Below are 16,767 nucleotides of genomic sequence, written 5' to 3' on the forward strand. Positions count from 1 at the left end.
TCATATCTAGTGGAGATTTCAATTCGGCACTAAAGCATCGCAGTTAGCTTTGTCCGGATCATCAGTAAATAAACCGGTTTGGAAAGCTATCTGGAAGTTGAAGGTTCCTAGCGAAGGAAAAATATTTGTGTGGCGGGCTTTACATGATATTCTTCCCCTTAAGTCCATCATGGTGAATAGATATATAGGAACAAGTGGAGGATGCCCGATATGTGGCCTGGAGGCTGAAGATATTCGACATCTTTTATTCAGTTGCCCTAACTGCTAAATCTATGTGGGAATCTCTGGGATTGAATTCATTAGTGGAAGATGCAATGGCAGAAGACCGATCGAGTTGGATCTGCGGTCCTGGAATCTATTTTCAGGAGGAAAGCAAGCACTCTCCAGGATTTAACATCGCTGTTAGTGAGACGGTAACTGTGGCGTCTTGGTATCTCTGGTGGATACGGTGAAGATGAACTCATAACGAGAACATGCCTACGATGTGCCCAGTGCAAAATTTCAGTACTGATGATTACCACTAATGATGCCAAGGCAATGACGAAACCAAATGCTCCATTACAGAAGTAGAGAAGACCTGAACCTAGACAAGTCAAGCTTAATGTCGACGGTTCCTTTCATCTTGATTCCCATGCAGGTTCTGCAGGGGCGGTCGTGCGAGAATTCGAATCGCGCTTTATTGGCTCGGCTACACTCTTTTTGCCAAATATTGCATCGGCGGTTGCTGTCGAAGTCATCGCGATGAGAGAGGGATTGGCCCTCGCTAACAGGCTCATGTGCAACAATGTTCTGGCGGAATCCAATTGAAACTGTTCAAGCTTGTATGGGAGAAGAGTCGTGGTGGGGTGAATCTTCTATGGTGTTTGCGGATTGTATCAATATAGCAACGATGATTGGAATGGTCAATTCTCAACACTGTTCGAGGGAAGCAAACGGAGTGGCGCATGAATTAGCTAAAGGCTTGGTTTAGTGATAATCTTTCTTGTAATTGGCTTGATGACCCACCTAGCTTTATTCTTGCTAAACTGATAGAGGATGTAACTTGAGTTTGAAATTAATAAATGCCCACACCAGAGTCCTGTTGTTTTCTTGAAAAAAAGAGTGTATGCTGCTTTTATACACGAGAGATGGGCCGGACTTTCTGGACCTGTGCTGAGCAACAAGGCTAATTCAGGCCTAGTCAGTCTTGTATAACGGTGTTATGTCACATAGTACTGCTCATCTGTACTACTCCGTAGTACTAAAGGATAAAATATGCGAACATGTTTTCCGCTTGTAACGGAAAATATGGAAGCTACTCATACCCCCTCTCACCCTCACTTTGTTTCCGCGCTATTTGTCATGACACTATTTCCTTCCGCTACTGCAGGTTGTTTTTTGGTTGTGTAGTTTCAATCTGCATGATACGGTAGATATTTTCTCTTAATGAAAATATATAGTATATGCACGAAGACGAGAATGCAGCACTTGCAGCTAGCACTAAGGCAGTAGCTAATTTAGCTGTAGTCCTACAGAAGATACTGATATATATACACGTATCAGAAAAAACAAGAGTCGTCTGATGAACAGAAGAGCACGAGCCTTAACATTTCCAGTCTCAGAATCAAAGAAGGAAAACCCTCTTGGGTCAATGTTCATTGCTTTGTACAATCACAAAAGGATGTGCGCAGCAGAGACAATTAAATCGTCCCCTCTTTGCTGCTGGCTATAATTGGTCTCAGCAATGTGTTGCCAGTGATAACCTTTGTAGTTGCAACCAGGAAGTCGTAGCCCATTCCTTCCTGCAGAGACATGATATCGCAAATAACTTCCATGGTCCAAAATGTTCCAAATTTATAACACCTTGGAGTCCATTTTCTATAAACATCTGGAAAAAAATAAAAATGAGTACCTTTGCACTAAGGAATCGAAGTGCAGCAATCTCAGCAGATGTTACGCCACCAATAAATACAACCAGAACAAGGGAGCGAAGACCACCCCTAGAACAAACAGACATTTATAATAAACGCAGGTGAAGAAACTCAAAAGTCACTGCTATCAGTTTTAAAGGGGAAAAAACATCAAAACAAACCAGTCATGCCATTCTCGCACAAACTAACTAGAGTACATTAACTAACGAAAATACTGTGATTCTTGGCTCCTACATGGAACATTAGTCATAGGCGATACAATGTCAAATGATACTTCCCCTTTGTCTTACTTATCTCACAAGTTTTACATCTCATGTTCTTCCGTGTGCTCTACCAATTATCGCATTGCTCACGGTTACTTTCAATCCTCACAACCACAAGGTCTAATGGTCCAAAAGGTTGAACTAAACTCGTGCATTTCAGGCAAATCATATAGCTTGGGGTCAAACCATGTGGTCCACAATTTTGACAGTCTGCCTTTCCGCACAGCACAAACATCTGCTCTCTAGAAATATAAGATCATGAAATAACATAGGAAATAGGATATTCAATTCAACAAACAACACCACCACCTATTCTCCGAGCAAGTTCATGAAGCACACATGATTGGGGTAACCAGATCCTTCTCCACTTCTAGCATTCCAAAAATGTGGCAACAAGAGTTAATACCAAGGAAATTTACCGGTCAGGACTCTGTTGTCCCACGGAACCTGGGAATACTTCCAATGAAGAACTAATGGACGAAACACCCTATAGGAGTAAATTAGATCAATATCTTAAGAAAAAAAATTCTGCTTCCCCAAAAACTGAACCTCGACATACACAATATCCACTCACTCTTTTCAAATCCAGATGAGGACCTGGCAATAACTTTAACGGTTCTTCAATAGGTTGCCTGGACAGTGGCGCACAAGTTAATATCAGGAAAAAAATCAAAATATATGACACCTTCTAACCCTTTAATTAAGGACATTCAAGCAAACCATTTGCTCAACATAACATCCTAGATAAGGAAGTAAACACGACTTGTTGTGAAGAGAAGCGGTACACAGATAAATCAACTGACACCGCAAACTTTTTTTGGTCAGATATATTAGTAAACAAATAACTACGAATGAACAAAAACAATTCTAAGGGAACTGAAGTCACTTTCCTATTGCGCAGAATATCATTCGAGAATGACACAGGGTGCAAAGACAAAAGGAACACCGTCCCTTCCCACAGTGAGCTGATTTTGTTACCACCATATGTGCAGAAAAGGGAAAATTTTAACAAAATCATATGGAACTAACATCTACTTTCTTAACTCAGTACCAAGATAGAGATTTTGTTTCCGAACTAATAGAGATTTTGCCCGTCAATCAGATTGATCTGGCTGCCGCCACTCACTGAGTCATTGTTTTGCCTCACCGGGCGCCAGCCACCAAAAGTCACTCGGATCAGGACACAGACGCCAGGCGCTGTCACCGTGGTAGCAGCTCAATTTTGTATCCTTCCGGGGAGCTGTGGCGGCAGCAAGTATGTCGATCCCGATCAACTCAACCTCTTGGTCAGTCAGTCTTTAAGGAACGCCGCTATAACGGGCTATTGCTAATAACTAGTTTTTTTATGGACAGATTATGACCTTAGCAGTCTAGTTCATTAGTATACCAGCATGCACTATGTCAATGCATCAATTTACTAGTCAGGTGTTTTTGAGAAAAAAAAAGTACCGCTAGCCCTCTATTTTGTACAATTATTTGTTTGTTGATTCAATTAAAATGGTTGGAAAAACACTTTTCTTCATCAGTTGATGGTAAAAAATATGAGTGTTTTTCATCTGATTGCTTTGTACGGGTATGTTATCATTGCCAAGTGGCAATTCATGTTCAATTAGCCTCCAGATTATAGAATGAAGATGTATCACATGAAAATTACTTAAAATTTCTTGGTTAGGCCTATTTCCTGTGTACAACAGGCTGCGATTTTTTTTAATGTTTTCAACCTAACCCCCCTATGTTCAATTCCTGGCTCCGCCCCTGCTACAACATGAATAAAGCCTTCAAAATAAACTGACGGGATACACTTACCATCCAGACCTCACTGCATGCTGAACAAGGCGAATACTAAGAGGTGCATATCCAGAAAAGATGTACGATATATCATCAGGAGGCCTGAAATTGAAAATAGGAACATGTAAGTCGTAGTTGTTAGCATGACAAGACAACTCGGGATCACAGGTAAGCATGGAAACTTGGTTACAAAAGCACAACAATCAAAACCATGCATGCTCGCAGTAGTGCTTCAAATATTATGCATACCATGATGAGGGGAAGAAAAACACGCTTCCAACATCCAAACACACACAAAATATCAATGAACTTTCATTGGAATTATGAAAATTAGCAATTTTCTTCTTCTATGCCAATTTTTTACTGAATCGACTAAAAATGAGAAATTATTTTGCATCTCAAAACAATTGAAGACTCCAAGAAACAATTTGGGTATATATCAAAGAGTCAAAGTCACTTCCAGATCAATGCGACTAACTTTTTAAGAACAAAAGTTAACTAGCAATTATGAAAATGAACAGAGATTAAACCGTAATTACATTACTAAAATTACACTTCATAAAGATGAAAAATTTGTGGAGAGTAATTTGGCATAATATTATGCAAGTAAAAAAATCAAAGTAAATATGAAGTCTTAGCGGTCAGTAAATACTTTTCAGGATCCTTTATATCAACTATAAGCTGCAGAGCTCTGCTAATACCAACCCAATTACTCCTCGATTCCTGAAAAATATGATATTATATTATAAAAAATTGATGTGAAAAGAACTGGAATAAAAAAAAGATAAAACACCAGTGAGGAGCAACTGAAGGCTCTGAAAGAAAACGAAAACCTAGTTCATCGAGAAGCTACTTTGACTAACCTGCCTCTTAACAAGGCCAGCTTTTTCCAGATTGTATAACAAGGGCATATGCTCAAAGCCATAACTATGCAGTATTTCCCGCCTAGCAAATAGCAGAAAATGGATAGAAGATGAGGATAGAGGTTACGTGAAAAATCGACAACATGCTGGAAGCGGCAAAAGGGATGTTTGACGAAATGCACAACACAAACTCCTAATATACATCCATTAAAATAACATCAATATGGTGTTGGGAACACTTAGTGCAACAAGCATAAAATGCCAAAGTGCATTTTTCCACCTTCCTAGTAGGTACTGTAAAATGGCAGCTCTTCTTCTGCATTCATAAATTCAAATGTAACTAAAACAGGTTACGGTCAATGCCGCAAAATTTAACCAGGAGAATATGTTAAAATGATCAATCCATGGCCTCAAGTCTTAAGTACTACAGAAAACCATGAGCCTATCAACATTAATTATATAGCTATAACATGTCTTGCATGTTGCAAATCTGTAAGCTGAAAATTAATACGGCATTTTAACACAAAAGCAACCACGGAAAATCTCAGAAATACAGTACTTTATGATGAAATATAAGAATACCTTAAGTAGTCAAAAATCTTCTTTGGCAACCCAGCATTTGTAAGGGAAAATAACACTAGAAGGCGAAGAACAGTTTCAATAGGTTCTTGCTTCTGTATTATGTCTTCTATGTACTCGAAGCACCTGGGGCTGTGGTTAGCTTAGTTAATATTTCAACATAAAATCAAAGAGAACTACTTGATAGCTTGATTCATATTTGTGATATCCTAAAATCTAAAAGCAAAAAACTTAGAATGAACTTCAGTAAACAAAATACCAACAGTGCCCTCTACCATACAGATAAAACTAGTGCCACTCCTAAAAACTAGATGTGCAAACAGTGACTTCCTGCAGGTCACATGTCCTAAAGGAGACTCCTATGCATGGCGTGGAATCATCCATGGCAAAGATCTATTGAGCATTGGACTGATATGGCGCATTGGAGACGGCTCCAAAATATCAGTATGGAAAACCAATTGGACTCCAAGAACTGGTGTGCAGCGTCCATTAGGCCACAAGGAGGAAGAATGCCCAGGAACAGTCAATGAGTTCCTGATGGCAAGTGGTGGAGCCTGGGATAAAGATAAACTACGCCAATAATTCCATGATCCTGATGCACAGGATATACTTCGCACACTAGTGTGCACGGCAGGGTCTGAGGACGTTTTGGCATGGAATTTTAGAAAGAACGGACTGTTTTCGGTCAAGTCTGCATATCACTTGGCTGTTAACCAGAAGAACCTCGCTAGAAGGTGTGCTGAATCTTCCAGGTCGTCCGATAATCATAAGGGATGGCTCTGGATCTGGGATGGCAATACTCCAAATAAGATGAAGGTACATTTCTGGAGACTGGTCGAGAACGAACTAGCAGTGGGAACTGAGCTACATCGTCGGAAAATCAAAGGCAGCATTGGAAAGCTTAGTTCACCGCTTTTGGAAATGTCCTCACTCAATCTCGGCGTGGCAGTACCTCAAAGATCATATCAAGGAGGATCTGGAGGCTTCACTGAAGCTTTTAAGGTGTCATGCTGAATTGAAGAGCTGGCTGATGGACGGATTGGCAAAAGTAAAGAGGACCAGGCAACCTGGATGTTAACGATGTTTTATATAATATGTGGCAGATGAGAAATGACGCAAGAGAGTCGAAGAACCTGCTGGATCCGAAGGCGGTGGCTCGGAAAACAATTGCTGGCACAGAAGAGTGGCAAAATCTCCATGCGATCACGCCGGTGACGTCCACAAAGCAGAAGGAGCACTGGCTCCCTCCGGAGATGAATTGGTGTAAAGCCAACGCGGATGGATCCTATAACCTAGCAGACGGAACAGGAGGGGCGGGTGTGGTACCCAAAGACCACCATGGAGGCTTCGTCACCGGAGCGGGCCATTTTTTCCCCAGTTTCAGATGCAGAGGGTGCAGAGCTGCTGGCCTGCAGAAGGGCTTTGTGCTTAACTCAAGAGGTTGAGGTGTCACAGGTGGTGCTACAAACTGACAGCGCCGGGGTAGCGACAAAGCTTACAAGGGAGGGTTAGGACTTGCGCAAAGACAAGCACCGAGATGAGGCAAAAGCAAAATGCATGGACTAGTTGATGTTAGGGAGTGGTGCTGGAGGAGTAACTCTGCCAGCTCACCAAGGGCAGGGAATTACCAAGTACATCCTCATACTGACAGAGAGAGAGATGCCTTTTTTTTTAAGAAAAGCATGTGTGCAGCATTGAACCCTTGTCGGTGGGGACATTCTAGGTGCACCTACACCAGCCGGAAGATTTCCTAATCTATTACTCTGACCCTGCTGTCCGGAACCGTGTTCTTCTCCAGGAATTCGTGCAAACGCTGTTCTTCAGGTTGTAGCTCATGCCATGGTCGCGCCGTAGCCACTTGACGGCTAGCGGGCTGCATGTCCACGTCAACATGGAGAGGCTCCCGGCTAACATGGGATGCAGCAGAGCCGGTCCTGTCACCACCGCGCTGGGCAGAGAGGTTAAACCATCTTACCTGGAGTAGGGCCGACATGGGTATCAGCATGGTGTGTGTTGACTCGGCCAAAAGACATCCATGTCCTGGAATCCGTGAGCCGCCACCGGCGGAAGAAATGGCCGTACCCGTTTGCGTTGGTGGTTTCTCCGGGAATTGGGAGCCACCTCTGCGCTCTCCTTATCCATGACCCAGAGTACGGCCGCGCTGCGGCTCGGGTTCAACTCCCGGCTGTCCGGACCCGGTGGAAACGCTGACGCTCTTTGGGACCTGCTGGGGTCTTGCACAACCAGGTATCGTCATGGGTGACGTCTCTCCCCGCCTGGGAAATCGAAGGAGGTGGCAAAAAGAGGAGAAACCAAGAGAGGACCTAGGCGCAGGACGACTGCGCCGGCTGATATGCAAATGGTGGTACAGATAGCACCCTATGAGAATTCCGTGCGGAACAGTGCTCCTGCAGATCCCACTGATGAGGCTTCTGTCAACTGGAGTTGGATTTTCAGCCGAGGCTTAGTCGCCCCATCACCAGTCAGTCAGGACGTAGTCCTCAACTCCAAGCAGCGCGCACTATGCAACCTGCTGCATAAGCTTGGTCATGTTGAGAGCGAGAAGATTACATGATCAAGTAGCTAGGGATTCCCCTCGCGATTCAGAAGCCATAAACCTCTCGTTGACAAGATCGCCGATCATCCACCCATGTGGCAAGCGTCCATGATATCAAAGGTCAGCACCTTAGCTTGGTCAAGTCGGTTTGGGCAACTACGCTCTTATGGTCTCAGGGTTTTACAAGATGATTTAGAAGCAAGTTGACAAGATCTTCACGGCTTCCTTTGGATGAGTATAGCGTTCTTGGCAACTGCACCTCGCTTATGGTATCAGGGCTTTGAAATATACTCCCTCCAGTCGGATTTAATCGACGCGGGAGACCTGTCCATGCATGTCATTAGGGAGAGGGTGGCGTCAATTAATTAAGTCCAGAGGTAGTAGTCAGAAGCGATCTTGCAGGGCTTCCTTTGGACAGGCAAAGCGCCTCACTGGGCGGCCACTGTTTCTGTCACCTAGATTAAGATGTGTCATCCACTTTCAATTTGGTGGCCTAGGTATCCCAGACCTTGACTGACGAGCCTCTAGAGGATGTGATCCAACCCTCTCCACCCCTTCGTGGGACCTGGACATGCAGTTCACTCGAGATGAGAATGCTGGTTGGCAACAGTACATCTGCCCTCTTCTGGCTAGTTGGATGCGCCACGGGGGGTAGTAGCAACTATAAACTAACTGTAGAAAGTTATCAATCAGTTGTAGATAGGTTAGATCCCAAGCCAGCTGTACCAAAGGGAGGCATTTGTATTTTAATTATTCAAGGAATAAGATTATCCAGTCTTCTTACTCAACTTTTGTGTCTCTCACCTCTAGTCTTCTACTCATCCCCAACCCATCTGGGCGGTCGCTACTCCGGGCATTGGATATTTCAGTTATGATCTAACCATCATATCACATACAGGGAACACAAAATCTTACTCGGTGGCAAGGGAAACACCCTTTTTTAATCATGGAACTTGGCAAGTTCAACTTGCTAATTTGCAAAAAAATCATCCATGTCAGGCCCCATGACGGAATGGCCTTAAAATTTGACAATGCAGTGGTATTTGATTTGGTATCGAGAGTTTAGATGGTAGAATACATGCTTAAGTAGCTAAGAGGGTTAAAGTGACTAAAGCACAAAAGTTCAGGATGTAAAATGTACTATCCAATAGAAGCAAGCATACAAAAAGTATTGCTTTCAATAAATGAGACAACTTAAGGAACATTGAACACACAGAGAGAGAGAGAGAGAGAGAGAGAGAGAGAGAGAGAGAGAGAGAGAGAGAGTAATAAACTATAATAAAGGCATGCTAAAGTAACTAAAAGAAAACTGAAGGAGAAGTTTCTATGACAAACTCACGTTTCATAGTTCTCCACCTCCCGTATTATTTGTTCAATCTCGACTCGGGCAAAAAATGAGCGTTTTGTCGCAGATGATTGCAAATGTTGTGCCAAATTAACATGCCGCTGAATCATTGAATGTGCCATAGTTAGTGGAAGCAGGGGGGAACAAAACAAGGTATTTAAATAACTCACAGTTATCTCCGGCAGCGAGTTTAACCTCTTCACAAAATCCTTCAGCTCAGAAACCGACTGTGTCTGTTTATGAAAAATATGTAAATAACTTCCACGCAATCTAAAAAGATAACTAACTTTCGCTAAGATGAACATCATATCATTATGCAAAACTGGGATACACGTGCAGATACTTTAAATGCTAAACAGCCAAGTTCCCTAGTGAGTGATCCGAAGTAGTCAGTTCTCAGAAAGGAAATAATTTTATCCTAACACTTCTTTCATCACTCCTTACCCAAAAATGTAAAATCAAGCACCACCAGACTCTCTACATCAAACACCACCACCAACGAGAACATTATGTCAGGTATATGTCAGACATGTCCTCTGAGTTTATACCGTGCTAGATTTTGGGAAAGAGAAGGAAATCACAGCTATATGCATTGTATTCTATTACCGTAGTTATATTTATACAGGATTCATGGATAACATGGGTGTAACCTAATACTCGATGGGCCTAGTTGACATATGTACATCATTACATGTACATATTAGAGAACAATACATTCTGAAGAATACATAACTTGGTGCAAAACTTAATTCTTTTACTTACATTTGTGGATTTTACTTCTGCATAATCTTGCTGAATAGATGTTGCTTTTTGGTGCACAACCTGCAGTCAAAACAATTTTTTGATGACCAAAACATGATTTAAATTATGGAAACTTGCACATAGCAAGCAAAACAATAACAACAATGTTAGTGCAAAGCTCATTCACATTAAGAGAACAAGGGGCCAGTGGAGTGAACCTGAACTGCAACAGGCAAGTTGAGGTCTCGAATCTCCTTGTACAACTTATCACTGAAAAGAGAAGAACAGCGACATAAATTTGTATCTCTACATCCAGCACATATTTCACAGAAAATGCATGCTTATCTACAGAACATTGCACACAAATAACTTGCAATCTAAAGGGGTTTGATGCAGATTAGGGAAGCTTCATTCTTAAGTGTGGAAAAAATGTATTAGCAGATATACGAAATCTGGGTCATCAGAGATGCAGTAAAAAGAAGGAAACCAATACTGGGATGACAATACCAATATACAAATGTATATCAGGAAGCTTCCAAATAGCAAAGCAACAATTCTTGCAGAGGCAAAAATGTATACACACACAGCGTATCTACAGGAACACAACATATTAATAGAAATGTACTTCCAAAATATGGATGCAGATTTTTTATTTTTTTTGCTTTGCCAGATAGCACATACTCCTACTAGAGATAGTTGCCTTTTTTTTGGTGCGGGATAGAGGTAGTTACCTTGAATTGAGTGGAACCTTGACCTTTTTTCCATCTTGTTGGACCCCCATAATGCTGGCATCAACTTCCACAGTTCCGTTCTGAATTTCCAATAACTGTGAAATAAAACATAACCGCATTATTCAATTGAAGCTACTAGTTACGCACAGTGTTGGAATGGTAGAAATTCTGTTCATTTCCGTTGCATTGATTTAGGAAATGAAAACATTGCAACACAGTCATCCATGCACTGAGGATACACCTGGGTTAGTGAATGATGCCCTCAAATGAATAGAAACAGAAAAAAAAAAGGAGACCAACCCAGCCACATAGCTAAAATCAGAAGCAATAACACTCTACTGCAAAGAACATGTGTAAGTATGTGGCAACATATGTATTTCCAGTTGGCCTAAGATTAGTGAGTTCACCATTCACCAGAATATCATTACACCCTGCTCTTTAGTAATACAAATTAAATCTAACAAGATCATTGCTATCCTTGCAACACATATAACCTAGCAAAGGCAGATAAGATATTAAATAGGGGAATTATCTACAAGAATTTCACATCCCCTACTCAAGACAACAACCAGAAGCAAGTTGCACACTAGTTAACAGCTAAATACTATCACAGATAGTTCAGGCAGCATGCGACATTCTGCACAATGCTCAACTCCAGTATGCATCACCTTTGAATGATAAAAAAAACAGTACTCCCTCCGATCAATGCTAAGTGTCGGAGCTTTAGTTCAAATTTGGACTAAATTGATTGGAGGGAGTAATTTATTAGAACAATATAATGTGTTGTACTTGTACCATCTCCATTCCAGGGTAGATATTTCAGGCATAGGTAGTACAATATACAGCTTTGACCACAATATTCCAAAAAAAAAAAACTTCGACATAGAAATCTACACTACTCCCTCCGATTCATATTAACTAACTCTATTTTGTCTAGACACAGATGTATCTAATCAACAAACACGTCTAGATACATCCTTGGGTAAATTAATTCGGATTGGAGGGAGTATTATATTTGTAAGGCTAATCTAAACACTTCAGTGTATATATAATTATATTAGCGGTCAAATTCACAGCAGTTTGAGTGCATGCATTGTAAATGACATCTAGTTTCGAACTGGGGCAGTAAACATGAAGGCTCAAGGACCCAACACCATTGATGTCACAAGCAAAGTTTTATGTGGCACATTACAAGCATATACTACTGTAAGTTTTATGTGGCACATTACAAGCATACACTACTGTAAGTCATCATTGGCGATGGTTGCTGCTCTGGTGTGTTGGTCCTTTCAGGCCTTACCATGACGACTTCATATCTGTCTACTACAACAAGCTCTACTACGACAATCTTTGCCCGGCTCCGGTGATGGATGGGCGAGGACGGCGGCGCGTCTTTGACTTGCGCTAGTGTCTGTAGTCATCGCTAGGTGGTCCAAGTACCTATTTGTAATTTTTATTACTTTTAGGGATATTTGTACTACTGTTGATGAACAATACTAGTATGTCAATTAATGTTCAACAGAGGAAGCTAGCAGATCAACACTTGCGACTTCTGAGTAATGCCAGTATTCAGAACTTCATGGCCTACCTCGTCTAATAGACCTTCATATGTCAACTGAGAACACATTGGTGTCACCATATCCACCTGAATGATTAAAAGAAGAGACAATAGCAGGACACATCAGAACCAAAGTATCACACACTAATATCTAACACCGCTATAATGTTATTATCATTTTATCACTTCGAAGAAACATAAGTCAAAAGTTCATACTACCTCCGTTCTAAAACATGATACGGATGTATCTAGATGCATTTTAGTTATAGATACATCCATATCTAGATAAAGTTGTGACATTTATTTTACAACAGAGGGGAGTACATGCCGAGAAAAGCAAGAAATTATGACATAGTGTACAACAGCAAAATTACCTCTCTGTCTAGCAAAATGAGGGTGTCAATCTCTGCCATCCCCATCTAAAAGCAACACAGAGAAAAATTTAGGCGATCAGCTGAATTTAGAGATCCGAGTAACAAAATCTTGAAATAAATTGGCATTACATTATCCATGTTGACAGGATCTTCTAGTTGCATATTGTTCAGCAACTCTGTAGCTTTGGTTGATGCTACACCCTTGGCCCTAATATTGGGGATAACTCCAAAGGCAAACTGGAAAAGAAAGAGTACTACCTGTAAGTGCATCACTTAAAGAATTTTATGGAAATCAGTATCCCACATTAAAATAAGGTTAGACCTTCTAGTTAATGAAAGATTGTGTAAGGGAACTTGTGAGATTGCAGATGTAAAGTTGATAAGTAATACATGCAAGATTAGTAGTTGTAAATAACAACATGGTCTGTCCATAAAAAAACTTCAGGCAACAACCATTGCATCCTGAATGTACTAATCCTCATCTCGAGTACAAAACTTAACAAACACACGATGGGAAGACATGCATACCTCTAACTTATGAATGGCTTTTGCAACGTGCCAGACAGAGCTCGTATCTCCTTCAATAAGACATTCCTGGATATCATAAATGCTCCAATGACAACCAATACACTTTTTAAAAAAAAAATGCTACACCAAATATATAGAAGTACCTGCAAGGAATATTCAAGCTCAAAAGAAAGGACATCCTCATCCAACGGAACTAGATACAAGGGATATTCTCCAATCGTTAACTTTTGATGAACTTTCTCTTCCTCCAGAATCTGTGGGAACAAAAACAAACAACGAATATTTTTTGAAGATGCCTTGTTGAGGGATTTCATTGATTATAAATCCTAGCTCACAAAATTCTGAGTGCAATAACTAAGTGTTTGTTCAAACATCCATGAGGGAAGGGGAAGCAAAATTCACAAGAATAATATTACTAATATGACAAAAGATATGTAGCTTATCCAAAACAATAAGACAGCTGAAGTTGACACGTAATCTATCCCCACACTATTATTAATATACCTTCAAACAATACTGCTATTTTTGACAAATAAAATTATGACATAGTATAATATATTCATATGGACTATTAATGATCTATTTGCTAATTTCTAAACAATTCTTCCTCAATGAATATTACAACTATAAAAAAAAATCCACATTGAGTTATAAAATTACGAATTTATGATTGTCCTTGCTGTTCAAAGTTGGATATGTGGTAGATATGCATTGCATATATATATGACATTTCTGGGGATTTCACAAAATATAAGTTTAACTTTATCTATTTTAAATAAGTAACAATAGTTAGCAACTTAGCATCCCTGGATCCTCTTTTGGTTGTCAAATCAGATATTCTCCTTTATACATATGAAATAACAGTGATAACATTCAGGAGAATCTGATAGAAATAGTAGGATCATAAACAGCATTACGAGCAACTGTAAATGCATAGCTCAAGCTTCTTGATTCTAATTGTGAAAACAGCACACAGCCAATGGGCGCACGAATTACTGCAAAGGGCCCCATCTTTAAGTAGGTGGCAGGCAAGCTGAAACCTTAGAGAAGCTCATTTGAACTGTGATATGAAAGTATTCATATGAATAATCAGTAAAAAAATTCCAACCTACAGTAACTACTGGGCATATCATTGGTATGGACAAAGCTGCATGTATGCATTAATTACCATGCAGCAGCCTAGCAGAATGAAAGGCACATTCTAGTTCAAGAAGGTACATTAGTTCTTAAACCTAACATAAATATTTGGGAAGCAAAATAAGCAATTATACAAAGAACACATGCACAGTTGATGCCTGGCATATTTTTGAAACAAGGCTTGATGCCTGACGTATCAACGTTTCAATACAAAGAACGCATACTTTGCTGTTTAACAGTAACCTAACGGGCTAAGAACTAGGGAGATAGAAGTATAGAACATGCAGATACGTGAGTAAAAGTTAAATGTGCAAAAACTAAGATATACCTTCTCACAGGCAATTGTACGGCATGGTACGAAATACAGAAAATAATCCCTCTGTAGCCCTCTGGCTTCATCATTCTTCATTTGATTTGCAACAAGTTTCATGTAGTTGGGTTGCGAGCGAACAAGATACACCACTTTGGAGCACCCCGTCTGCAGAGGGTCAGCAGAGAGAATCCGCAGCTCGGCGCCATATTCCTGATCAATGTCCGAGCCAATAAAAGTTGAATCAGAGAAGGTAACTACGCAATGGCTTTATCATGTTGCAACACCAATGTTCAAAGTCATCTATTAACACATTATTAGACAGAGACAGGGAAGATATCGGCTAGTGGCAGCAGATAGTGGTCAAACCTTGAGCACCGAGGTCTGCAGGATCAGCGAGAGGGTACCCGCGAGCTTGGGATCAATGACCAGACACTTGTTCCCTGTAATCTGATACACAAGAAGGGATTCAGACTCTTGAGTGCCAACACGAGTACAGAAGATCGCAGCGGGGACTGCAGGAGGAGCAACGTACACTCTTAACTATGTTAAGTAGGTCCTTCCGTGACTGCTCCCTGCAAGCAAGGGTTGAAACAGATTTTGAGCACGGGTCAAAGATTTAGAGGGAAAGACAGGAGGCGAGTGGGTTCAGGATACGAGACCTGAGCGCATTGAGATTGAGCGGGGAGTTGTCGAGGTTAGGGATCTGGGCCATTTGCCCCAATCAATCAACACCTTCATATTTATTTCACAAACGCGTAAACTATTAGCCAACTTAACAGAAAGAAGCTACAGTAACGAAGTGTCGCGGAATATAGAACTGGAAATCATAGTAAACGTGGTCTTCGCAGCAATGCTCAGTGAAGTAATTGAGGATCAATAGCCTCCTGAAAGCCAACTAACAGGCCATCCCAAAATTGACTACTAGCTGTTTTTGTGTGCACGTCAGTATTGGACCCAAGGAATTGAATCGAGTGACAGCCCCAAATCAATGTGGAAATATGGAAACGAGACCGCGACCCAATTCCGAAGCATGTTTGGTTGCCATCTACTCTACTCGCATAGAACTTGGAAACTTTAACTCCATGTGACCATGCCTTTCCTCAGGAATAAACGGTGTCAGCTTTGCTCAATCTCTCGTGCGGGATGAGGGGGGTTCATACCTAGCGTCGCGGGGGAGTTATCGCCGTGGTTTCCGGAATCCCGCCGCCAGCCTCCCTCGCTTCCGCTGCTCCGGCCGCCGTGGGGAGCCGCCGTGAGGGTTTCCGCCGGCCGCCGCTGTCACTTGAACGAACGGGGTCGAGCGCTCAATCGATTTTCGTTCAGAGCGTGTGGGCCCGGCATAATAAAATATAGTTCCCCTTAGCTTCGTGGAGAAGCACAAGCCAGCCCGGCAACTTTGCTTGGCCTGGCCCAGATTCATGGAAAAGGCTTGAGACGCCGGCCGCTTTGCTGTTGAGGCCCAAAAGACATCCGCTTCAAATGGGCCTTGGGGAGGATGTCTTTTGGCCTGCTGTCAGTTTTGTTTTTTTAGAGGGACAGTTCTGCTTTCAATGAAGAAAAATAATTATTATTACCCTGGAAAAAATAATACTCCCTCCGTTCTTTTTAATTGACTCAGATTTAGTAAAAGAACCGGAGGGAGCAGTTAATACGTTGACCAACTGTGGAAGCTGTAACAGATTAAACCACCAGCAAGTAAAAATTGGAAAATAATATTACGTAGCATGTCCACAATTCACCCACATGGACCAACTTCAGCAAGTGACACGTGGCCAGAAGAGAGAAAGTACATGATTTTGGTTTCTGTTTTAGTAAAAACAAAAACCAAAAGTAGTTCCACGAAGATAAAATTGTGGACCAAGACAAACAAAACTATTGTCCATAAATACTGCTAGAAAATATCTCCAAGTGGTAGCTTGTGAAACACATGACTAGGGCATGGAAGCTATAATTTTCATCCACGCGTAGACGTGTGACATACCCATCGACCCATCGTTGAGCTATCCCTTGCTTAGGGCTTTAGGCAAATCTTTTTTTCATTTTGGAAGAAACCGGTGAAACTCCATTGAGGAGCTCATAT

General features: G+C 41.3%; 1 protein-coding gene across 1 annotated transcript; it reads right to left on the minus strand.

The window, feature by feature from the left end:
• Window positions 1-1,501: 1,501 nt before the first annotated feature.
• On the minus strand, window positions 1,502-15,952 carry LOC127299190 (vacuolar protein-sorting-associated protein 33 homolog). Its single transcript, XM_051329118.2, has 23 exons — window positions 15,848-15,952; window positions 15,347-15,419; window positions 15,220-15,259; window positions 15,054-15,134; window positions 14,703-14,897; window positions 13,381-13,491; window positions 13,238-13,303; window positions 12,839-12,946; window positions 12,710-12,754; window positions 12,366-12,422; window positions 10,778-10,872; window positions 10,265-10,316; window positions 10,068-10,127; window positions 9,476-9,538; window positions 9,300-9,406; window positions 5,407-5,535; window positions 4,825-4,906; window positions 4,614-4,684; window positions 3,980-4,063; window positions 2,748-2,805; window positions 2,593-2,660; window positions 1,892-1,979; window positions 1,502-1,781 (listed from the first exon to the last, which is right to left on the minus strand). The coding sequence occupies exons 2-23, from the start codon at window positions 15,397-15,399 to the stop codon at window positions 1,680-1,682; spliced, it is 1,815 nt and encodes a 604-aa protein (XP_051185078.1). The 5' UTR covers window positions 15,400-15,419; window positions 15,848-15,952; the 3' UTR covers window positions 1,502-1,679.
• Window positions 15,953-16,767: the final 815 nt, after the last annotated feature.

This window comes from Lolium perenne, chromosome 5, assembly GCF_019359855.2.
Source record: "Lolium perenne isolate Kyuss_39 chromosome 5, Kyuss_2.0, whole genome shotgun sequence".
Classification (NCBI taxonomy): domain Eukaryota; kingdom Viridiplantae; phylum Streptophyta; class Magnoliopsida; order Poales; family Poaceae; genus Lolium; species Lolium perenne.